The sequence below is a fragment of the Microtus oregoni genome, unplaced genomic scaffold, assembly GCF_018167655.1.
Source record: "Microtus oregoni isolate MIOR12 unplaced genomic scaffold, Mior012 000048F_ref0000485, whole genome shotgun sequence".
NCBI lineage: Eukaryota > Metazoa > Chordata > Mammalia > Rodentia > Cricetidae > Microtus > Microtus oregoni.
The window spans coordinates 10,545,358-10,555,955 of record NW_024543222.1 but is presented as its reverse complement, the minus strand read 5'-3'; the positions used below and the strand labels follow the sequence as shown (position 1 = coordinate 10,555,955).

General features: G+C 50.4%; 1 protein-coding gene and 1 long non-coding RNA gene across 3 annotated transcripts in view; one reads left to right on the top strand and one right to left on the bottom strand.

The window, feature by feature from the left end:
- Positions 1-545: 545 nt before the first annotated feature.
- Positions 546-3,221, bottom strand: LOC121436332. 2 transcript variants are annotated; one of them, XR_005972678.1, is made up of 3 exons: positions 3,108-3,221; positions 2,118-2,270; positions 546-1,595 (listed from the first exon to the last, which is right to left on the bottom strand). It is a non-coding gene; the product is annotated as an uncharacterized LOC121436332 (long non-coding RNA). The 2 variants fall into 2 exon arrangements; XR_005972679.1 differs by lacking the exon at positions 3,108-3,221 and adding an exon at positions 2,412-2,526.
- A 6,430-nt stretch (positions 3,222-9,651) lies between these two features.
- Positions 9,652-10,598, top strand: part of Gna13 (G protein subunit alpha 13) — a 39,675-nt gene continuing 38,728 nt past the window's right edge. The window contains exon 1 of the mRNA XM_041635756.1: positions 9,652-10,098. Coding sequence (XP_041491690.1) covers positions 9,816-10,098 — 283 coding nt within the window. The 5' untranslated portion in view covers positions 9,652-9,815. The remainder of the gene's footprint in view (positions 10,099-10,598) is intronic.

The window sequence follows — 10,598 nt, the reverse complement described above, 5'->3', positions numbered from 1 at the left end:
AAGGCGGAGGTCCCAGCCCATTGTGAGTGGTGCCGTCTCTGCGCTGGTCCTGGGTTCTATACGAAAGCAGGCTGAGCAAGCCATGAAAAGCAAGCCAGGAAGCAACTCCCATCCATGACCTCTGCATCAGCTCCTGCCTCCATTTAAGTTTCTGTCCTGGCTTCCTTCGATGATGAATAGTGATATGGAAGTGTAAGCCAAATGAACCTTCTCCTCCCCAACTAGCCTTTTGGTCATGGTGTTTCATCACAGCAATAGAAACCGCAACTAAGATAACCTGGAACTCCAACTCCAGGGTATCCGATGCTCTCTGGTCTCTATAGGTATTTACAGGCTTGTGGGCACATAAAGTCAGGCTTTTAAAACAATATATATTGAATATATATTATAACAACATATATAACATATGCTGTATATATTAAAGCAAACAATATATATTAAATATATTCTAACAGCATATATTACATATACTATATATATATACATATTAAAGCAACACACAAACACACAAATGGCTGGAACTGCTGAAAAGGGGGGAAAGATTAACCAAGAGAGCAATTTACTACAGAAATGTCTCTTCAAGGACATGTTGCTACTCTCCCAGAAGACTCGCTAGGCTCCGGCAGGATAGCGTTGTAGAAACACCACATTGATCCTAGTTATTAACAAAGTTCCCCGTTTATTGGGATTTCATCGTTCTCGCTAGGGCATGGAGGAGCAAATCTTTCTGGAAACAGGTCTAAGTTGAAGGCACATGGTTTTAGCCTTGCCTTTGGAATTTGCTGTGTTTCCCCTGGCAAATTTATCCTGACATCTCTCTGTCCCAAGCAGGGTTAAATGACATCCCCACTCCCAGTCCCTTAACTGTTCAAACAAATGAGTCAGGAGTTCCGGTGACCCGTTCATTTCTTAGAAAGAAAACCAGGACAGTATCTTTTTTTTTTTTAATTCCTTTTTAACTTTAAGTACTTTGTTCTTCTTATCCTCACCTCTTGACCTGTCCCTTCCCTGGAGATCAAACCCAGGCGCTGCCACATGCCGGGCAAGCGCTCTACCACTGAGTACATCCCCAGCTCCCCCCTTTTCATTTCATAGGTCATTCAGCAGAGGAGGGCAAGTTTTATGGGTGTTCCGCCCTGCCTCTGGCTGCGTCCCTGAGAAGAAGCGAAGCTACCTCTTCTTGAAGTGTGTTTAACTCTTGGGATTTTTATCTTGAGCAGAGACCCAGGGTGATCAGATAACTGAGGGTTAGTTAAAAAATAATTTATATTATGCTCCTGCTTCTTCCATAAATTGTTTCTTTGGCTTGCTGCCCAGGGTGACCTTGGGAAGGGCAGGACTAACCAGAGCCTCTCCAGGCTCCCTTGGGAAGGGCACTCAGCCCCTAGTTGAGGATCAGCTCACAAATGACTGTGATGGAGGGAGTGGGCTGAGATCCACTTCCAGAGCCTGGGAACTCGGAAGCTGCTGAAGTCTAGTCTGGCCTCTGGGAGAGGGGCATCTTTCCAGCCAGCGGCACCTTTCACTCCAGGCAAGAGAGGCCTCCAGTGGACCTTGACTCCTAAGGTCCACTCTCGCTGTCCCCTGTGCTGTCCCTACAAATGGGCCAAGGTGAAGAAACCCATCAGGACCTTCCACACCAAGCTGCTGATACCAAGACCCCAGACTTCTTTATTCAATCAGGCCGTGTCTGCTTCCCTGAGTACGAGTCTGCTAGAGTTGGCCCCCAATGCACTCAACTCTAGCCTGAGGGCAGTGTAGTGGTGGCTGTTGAACTCGTGAACGTAGGATGAAGAAACATGTGTCCTTATTACCCATGACCTTGATGACGATGCCAGTTCATCAGTTGAACTGTATCAACAGATCCAAGTGTCTGCCCTGCCATCTTGTGAACTGCTACAGGAGTTTTGTGAGGATACTAACCAGGCAGAATGGATGGGAACACTCCCTCCCTCCCTACTTCTTCCCTCTCTTCCTTTCTTTTGAGACAAAGTTTCACTAGCTAAGTAAACCAGGCTGGCCTCAAACTTTCAGTGACCCTCCTTCTTCATAGACGTGTGCTACTATGCTGGCAAAAGTCCAAGCCCTTAATGTACCATTCCAAAAACTCCACTTACATCTGTTTTGGTTGATGAGACAATTCTTAGGCTTCTGGTGGAGATTTGCCTGTTTTTCGTTTGCTTGTTTGTTTTTTTTTTTTTCTTCTTGTACCAGGCCCTTGCAACCAGAAATGGATCCTACTGGGAACTCATCAGCAGCTGTGGGTAAACCTGAGCATGGGAAAGAGGAAAATAAAGAAACAACCATGTTTAAAACACCGATAGGAAGGCTTAGGAAGGATCCAAGAACATTCTTGTTCTTTTAATTTTTTTTATTACATGTATGTCTTTTGTGTTCCTATGTGGGCATACCTGTGAGTCACGGTGTAACTATGAAGGCCAAAGGACAACTTGGTGAGAATTAGTTCTCACCTTCCACTGTGTGGTTCCTGTGTGGTCATCTGGTTTGGTGGTAGGTGCCTTTAACCACTGAGCTGTCTCTCTGGCCCCCACGAAGAACATTCTGACAGTGACAATACTGCTAAGTTTCCTAAGGCTTTCAAAACCATTGGCTTACTTCTTCTCTGATAGTCTAAAATCACACCTCTCATTTATAGAAAAGACACTGAGCACGTATGTTTATTATTTAATCTTCATCACTCTTTACATGTGATGACTCCCGTTTTACAGATAAGAAGGGAACCACCAATGAATTTCTTACCAAGTTCCCCGCAGTGTAGTCAGAGCCTTCTCTGAATTAGAAAATGAATAGCCAGCAATCTACTATGAGTCACACTGGTTCAGATAGCAGCAGTGGCTGAACTCTCTACCTAAAGGAGTTCCTATGTCAGCTCAAGCAGTCACAAGCACAAAATTCCTGGTCACATCTTGAGCCACTTCCCCTGGCTTCTGCTGCCTCCTGTCCTCTCCCTGTTGGATCCTGGCAGGGCCGCGGAAGGCTAACACTGAAGCAGAGAAACCTGGCTTGACAGTGTCTCTTCTAAGCTTTCCAACACCACCATTCTGACTCAGCAGCTGCTGCCTTCCCCTGAATCCTTTCTTCCTCACCGTTTCCCTGAGCAGCTGACGCCGGAGTCTGAAGGGTGAGCTGATGAGATTTGCTCCAGGAGCCTTGTTACAGGCAGACAAAAGCCACGTGAACCACTTCTCGGCACCCCTGGATGGGCCTTTATGGCTGTGTGACAAACAACCAGCTGACGTAGTCCTTCTCGGCATTTTTCAGTGAGGCAAAGGCCAGATTAGCAGGCTGTGACATGTGACAATACCTGAAAACTGAGCCTGCCAGCCAGCCACGGGAGAGTGGCTGCCAGGAGTGGCAGGTCCGAGCCTGCTAACCCAGGGTTCCATGGGAAAGCTGCTGCCACCCAATGGGGAGCAGATTCAAAGTTCCCTCGGGAAGCAGAACTGGTGTTTAAATGATTTTTGTTTCTGTCCAGAAAACAAGAACCTCTCATCTTTCAAAGTGACAGGAGAAGCAGGCATGGAGGCACACACCTAGTGCACACTCAGGTGGCGGAGGTGGGAGAATTGATTTCAAGTATGGGCTCCAGAGTGAGACCCTGTTTCAAGGAGGGGAAAGTGGAGGATGGTTGGGGAGATGGCTCCGCGAGCAGGAGTGTTTGCTCTGCAAGAATGAGTTTCAGTCTATAGCACCCATGTCAAAAAAGCTGGGTATCACTGAGTTGCCGATAACCCTCAGGGGACAAAGAGAATGGCTGTCTGGGTCTCAGTCTAAATGAAATGGGGAACTTCTGCTTCAGTGAGAACTTGTCTTGACATCCTTCTCTGGCCTCTGTTTGCTTATCCGGGTGGGGGGTGGTGGTGGTGGTGCCTGTACCCCTCCATACGTACACACACAAAGTGGTGGGGGAACATAAATGAGCCAGAGCGAGTGGCATGTTTGGGGGACTCTGGAAAGAGTATCAGATGTGTGCACGGGGCTGTGTGTGGTGCTGTATGAACCGGTAGCCTGTACATGGCCGTGTCTGTGGACACGGATACAGGCCTTTGAATAGTACCAGCCCCTGATGGAGGATGAGCTGAGGTTTCAGCTGGTCATCAGCAGCTCGTGGATGTTTCTTTGGAGGCTGAGAAAAATACACCCAAGCATTAAAGTCATGTTTTCCATTATTAACAACAACAAACAAAATCACCCACCATTCAATTCCACATGTCTAGTTTCATATGAGTCTTTCCACATGAGAGGCTTATTCTGGGAAGGGCCACATCAAATTGCATTACCGAAACAGAAACATTGCCTTTTTAGATCTAGCTCACGCTGAGTGAATAACATATGGGGTTTACATCCCAGGTAAATATTGCCATAAGCTCTGCTTCCCTTCCTTCCCCCCACCCCCTACCAGCCACCTGGAACATTTTACAACCAGAGCCTGAGCTCAAAGTAGGGAACGCTTTACTAGAATCAGTCTAACAGCTGGAGAAGTTCAAGATGGCAGCCAGCCTGGAAGGGGCTGGAAAAACAGACAGACCGACCCACAAACAAAACTAGAGAACACCACAGTGCCTCAAAGCTAAACACAGTTGACTTCTTGTCTTTAGGCTTGAGCTTCACACAGCCAGGGATTCCGAGCGTTAGGATAGTCTGGTTGTACCGGAGAGCACTGTGATAAGAGTCAAAACAGGGCCTACACATAGCGGCTCATATGTGTGACCCCAGCTTTCGGGGGTAAAGAGTTCAAGACCAGAGGCTGGGGAGATGGCTCAGTGGGGGGAGGCCCTCACTGTACAAGCATGAGGACCAGAGTTTGAGTCCCCAGCACCCACGTTAAAAAGTAGGGGTTTACTGGCTGGTAGCCTAGCTCCAGGCTCAGTAGGAGACCCTGTCTCAAGGGATCAAGGGAATAAGGTGGAGAGCCATGGAACAAAACAGCCAAAGCCCTCCTCTAGCCTTTACATATGCAAGCACAGCTGTGCACACCTGTACATGTGGGTGCGTGCAATACAGACAATGGAAGACATTCAAAACCATCCTCGGCTACACACAGGGTTCAAGACCAGCCTGTGCTACCTCACATGAAACCCTGTCTCAGAATACACATATAAGGAGGTGGAGATGGTGCAACAGTTAAGAGCCCCTCTTGCTCTTGGAGAGGACCCAGGTTCAGTTCCCAGCACCCACATGGTGGTTCACGACCACGTATAACTCCAGTTCCAGAGGATCCAATGACCTTTCTGGCCTCCTCAGGCACCAGGCACACACGTACAGCACGTACGCACACGCAGGCCAAGCACTCATACATATACAAGCGATTAAAAGTTTATTTTAATCAATTAGTCAAAACAATAACAACAACAACAACAACAACAACAAAGCTCAAGATCAGCTTGTGCTGCAAGAGACCCTGTCTCACGCCCTCCCTTCCCCCTCCAATCAAAATAGGGTGCCTCCAGTTCTGGCAGGCTCTGCCATTGGCTGCAGAAGTTTGAGGGAGTCCTTTAAGCTTTTCCTCCTGGCAGCTCGGTGCAGTGTCCAAAGAGTGTGAGGCTGGGGCCGGGTGTTCCTAGTCAGGCCATTGTGAGGAGTGAATGAGATAAAGTAGGTCAGAGTGCTTGCAGGCATTTTAAACACTGCACACTGCAAGGCTTGTGTTATTGGGCCGGTGGGGAGGGGAGCATACTTAGGAATTCCCTATTCCTCTCCCTTCCTGGAAGGGAGAAGGATACAGAAGAGAACTCACGCCTGCTTCATCTGTAAGGAAAGATTATAATCCATCTATTTTAGACTAAGGGTGAGATGGCAGAGTCGGGAAAGGCGAGTGCTGGATATGTCATTGTCCCCATTAGAAAATTAACTCAAGGTCTAACTACCCGGTGATGTGACTGATTTTTAAATAAACACTTCTAAATGGGTGTTGCCCCACTTTGACTAGTAAGTAGTCACCTTGGCAGGCAACGCATTTATTTAAATTATATTTCCCATCATTCAAATGAAAGACCTTTCTTCTTTTTTTTTAACTGCTCTTTGGAACTGGTCCTGGAGCCTCTGGCACATTCTTTTGAATATGTCTGAGGGTGACACATTTTTTTGTCCTTTGGGGATAATCCTGATTTTTGTAAACAGGCCAAAGTTATTTGCCACAAAGACTGGTAAATAAGCTAAGTAATACCGTTTTTTAAAAATTAAAAATAAACCAGGACTACAAAACAGGAGCTTTTCAGCTCCTAGAGAAAGACTACGCGTCGATTCGAGGAAGACAGCAAGCGGGGAAGGGCTCCTTCATCTTGCCTCTAGACTTTGACCTTCCAGAAAGAACACCACAACTGCTCAAGGGTTCCTATCACCGCAACCCAGCTTGGGGGGCAGGGCTGGCCTAAACCATAAACCACTCTTTTGCATAAGGATTAACTGGCTGGCCACGATGGCAACCTTTCCAGCAAATTAACATTTGGACCTGTTAGAGACAGCATCCAGCGGGGTCAGTTCACACAGGGAGACTTGGCCCTCCCTTAGAAGCTAGGCTATTTTATTTTTCTTTAGGAAAAACTTAACTGAAAATACCACCAATGCCATGTCAGTGAAGTGGAGGCAGCCGCGTCTGCTGTCAATCTCTTAAACTGTATTTAAACACAATGGCACCTCCATTCATGACAGGTTGCACCCCGTAGCATTTTCATTCATTAGAGGTTACACAATGGCCCTTTCATTCATGAATGTTACACACGAGGGCACTTTCATAACTTCAGTGTCAAATGATGCCAGATAACATTTACATAAAATAGCTCTTTCTTGGTTTGCTTTTTCTTCTCCTTCTGTGGTGAGCAAGATTCGCCTAACATACAGAACCATCATTCGGCTGTCTTCACATATGCAGTTCAGCCCTGGGTTCATTCCCAGTGTTCTGTCACCAACACCATTATCTGGTTTCCAAACACTTCCATCACCCTCAAAGGAAACAATCTATTTAAGCACTCCCTCCCTTTCTTCCCTGCCTCGCAACGCCCGACAGCTACTGCTATGCTGTTTCTGTAGGTTTGCCTCGTCTGGACATTTCACAGAAACCAGGCGATACAGTATGAGCCTCCCACGCTAAAGCTAATGTTTTCAAAGTCATTCTTGTAACATATGTCAGTGTCGTTGTGTTCCCCTCCTCCCCCACACCGCGTGTGCATGGGAACATGTGTGTGCATGTGAGTGTACTTTATTCCTCGAGGCAGGTTCTCTCACTTGGCCCCAGAGCATGCTGATTTGACACGTCTAGCCAGCTAGCTTGCTCTGGAATCCTGTCTCTGGCTTCCAAGCCACCATGCCCACCTGGCATTTTCATGGGCTCTGGGGGATTGGAACTACAGGCCTCGTGATTGGACAACGGGCACTTTAAACCCTGAGCCACCTCCCAGGCCCTTCTATCAATACTGTCACCCTGTTTAGCACTGCACAATCTATTGCTTGAATGGATCCCCATTTTGTTTGTTCATTCATTCACCAAGGGGCATTTGGGTCGTTTAAATTTCATTCGTTAATTTAGTTGTTATTCTTAACAGCGCTGCTATGAACACGGCTGCCCAAGTTTTTGCCTGAGCCGCGTTCAGGCATACCCTAAGATACACACATACCTAGGATACATACCTAGGTGTGGAACTACTGGATCACGTGGCAATTCTATGTTTAACTTTTGAAGAACCACTAAACGGACTCACTTTCATGTTTATGATTTACAAAGTATCTTGATCACCAGTTATGAGCAGCAGCCAAACCCCAAGCTGGGCTTTAAGGGTTTCTTTTCAGAAACGCTGGTTAGAGCAGCCAGGCTCAACACGAGCCAAATTTGTTCCAAGGCAAGGTTCCACTTGGGACTGTGAACAGCTTCTCTGCTGTACTTACATGTCCCAACAAGAACTGGCCGGGCCGGAATCCCTTCCTGCCTCCTAGGCATCCTTGCTTTTCCATTATGTTGTGCACACCTCAGGAAAATGAAGATGGTTAATCTAACAGACATATTTCCCTTCTCGGTTTTTGCAAAAGACTTCATATTAGAAGCTGGAGGTAACTCGGGGGCTTCGCACTACCTGCCTGTCCCTGGGTGGAAGCTACTTTTTTCCCCCCTGACTCTAGAACAGGGCGTCCCTAACGGTGGTCAAGGCTTTATAGCCATTATTCATTCACGACAGGCTATTGTCTCACTTTAGGCCTGACCCTAGCAATTCGTGGATGCCCCTTTGCAGATGCTCTACTCCGTAGGTTCAGGGTCACTCTCTAGTTTGGGTGGGTGTAGCCGGAGATAAGTCCACTCCAGGTATTGTTTACTGCAGCCGGTGTCCTGAGTCATGAGCTTCTTCGTCACCAACCCAAATGACAGTAACTGATTGACTTCGTTTTTAAGTTTAAACTTGCGCTCAGGCCTCTCACTGGGCTGACCTCTTACCCTTGGCTCCCTAACACACAGGAAGTTCGCCAGCTGCACGAGGCCAAAACCAGGAGCAAAAAAACATCGAGACAAAACCAGACAGACATCCACCGCCTTTCCCCTTTGAAACTGACAGAGAAAGAAGAAGCTGGCTTCCGAGGGCCTTGCTACACCGTCTCTCAGGCAACGCAGCTGTCATTTGTCACGTGTGTCTTCAGGAGTCTTTTCAGGTGTCCTGGCCCGATCTGCTGTTACGACAGAAGAGCATCTCTTGCTAGTCATATCCTCTGTAATCGGGCAGGAAACCTAAAATGTGCCTGCTGCAGTCCGAGGCCGCTCGCTTATCTGCTTCCTTGGGAAGAACGTGCATCACAGTGTCCGGTTTAGGGGGATTTTTCAACATGACCTCACCCTTTCCACCATCCACTGACCTCAGCCGGCATGACCCAAGCCATAAATGCGCTCGAGTGGGATCCGCATTAGTGAGCCAGCCACCAGCGCACTTCCTAACACATCTGTCACATGAACATCAGCCCCAACTCTCCTCAGACCAGGACAGGAATCAATAGCGCCCTGAATCGCTAGAGAGGGGTGTTGATCCATAACACATCTGACATCTAGTTAGCCTTCTAGACTCGGGATGGTAGAATGACGAGCGAGTCGCTACCAATTAAATGCGTCAGTTTGGATTAAAGCGCTTGCCTGAAATCCCAGCAGTGGAGAGGGAGGCTGAGGCAGGAGGATTGCCACAAGTTTAAGCCAGTCTTTGCTCTAGGATGAGATCCTGTCTCAAAAGTTTAAAAAAAAGGGGCGGTGGGGGGGGGGATCAAAATGTAAGAGGCACTGAGGAACCTTCCAGGCTTGAGCTGGTCGGTGCGGCAATGTCCCAGCCAATGGTCTCAAAATGGGGCGCCTAGAGGTGACAGCACCGGCTTTACTCGCCTCGAGGGGCGCGGGAAGCGACTGCACTAAAGGGAAACAGAAACTCGGGATCCGCAGGCGCGCGCCCAGCCCGGCCCACGTGACCCCGGGCTTCCCGGCTCCCCGCGCGCGCCCCCGGCCGCAGCCTCCTCCGCCAGCGCGTGACGCGTGCCGGCCTTCCCAGCGCTGCGTGCACGGCGTGCGCGTGATCGGCAGGCAGCGGGCGCGCGCACGCCCGGGAGGGCCGCCGCCCCTCCCTGGGCCCGCCTTCCCACCCTCCCACCATCCCACCCTCCCCCGGCCGGCGCGGCCCGCCCTGGCGAGTCAGTCCTCGGGTTCCCTCCCTCCCCGGGCGCGCTCGGGCCGCCGCTGCGCTCCCCGCCCTCCAGCCGCCTTGCCGGAGCCACCCGCTGCCGGAGGAGGAGGTGGAGGAGCCGCAGGGGCCCGCCGAGGCGGCGGCGGCGGCAAGATGGCGGACTTCCTGCCGTCGCGCTCCGTGCTGTCCGTGTGCTTCCCGGGCTGCGTGTTGACGAACGGCGAGGCCGAGCAGCAGCGCAAGTCCAAGGAGATCGACAAATGCCTGTCGCGGGAGAAGACCTATGTGAAGCGGCTGGTGAAGATCCTGCTGCTGGGTGCGGGCGAGAGCGGCAAGTCCACCTTCCTGAAGCAGATGCGGATCATCCACGGCCAGGACTTCGACCAGCGCGCGCGCGAGGAGTTCCGCCCCACCATCTACAGCAACGTGATCAAAGGTGCGGGGACGCGGCGGGGCTCGGGGACCCGGGGACCCCTGGGGAGCGGGGGCCGGGCACCGCCCTCACCCGCCAGTCCCGAGTCTGTGGAGGCTGGACCAGACCAGATCGGTGGGGCGAGCGAGCGGGTGGGCGCGCCTCGGGCACCGTCCTGTGCGCCGCTGTGCCCTGGTTCTTCCGATCCGGGACGCCCCGCTGTCCCCCGTGCTACCCCAGTGTGGGTCACGGTCGGCCCCGCACCCCGCCGCTGGCCTCGCCCCCTCCGAGAGGGAAGTGCGGCGAGCAGGGTGACTCCGGGCAGCAGGGCGACTTGTGTCCTCCCTGCACACCGGACTTGCCCATCCATCAGCAGTCCCAGGTCCTACACTCCCATTCCTTCCCTCATCTCCCGTCCCTGGTGGGTGACCCTAGTAACCGGGTCGGATACCCTTCCAGCTCTAGGCTTCCTAGGCCACCTCTTGAGTTAAGCAAGTTCTGGAACGGTCGCAGTGAGGAAACTT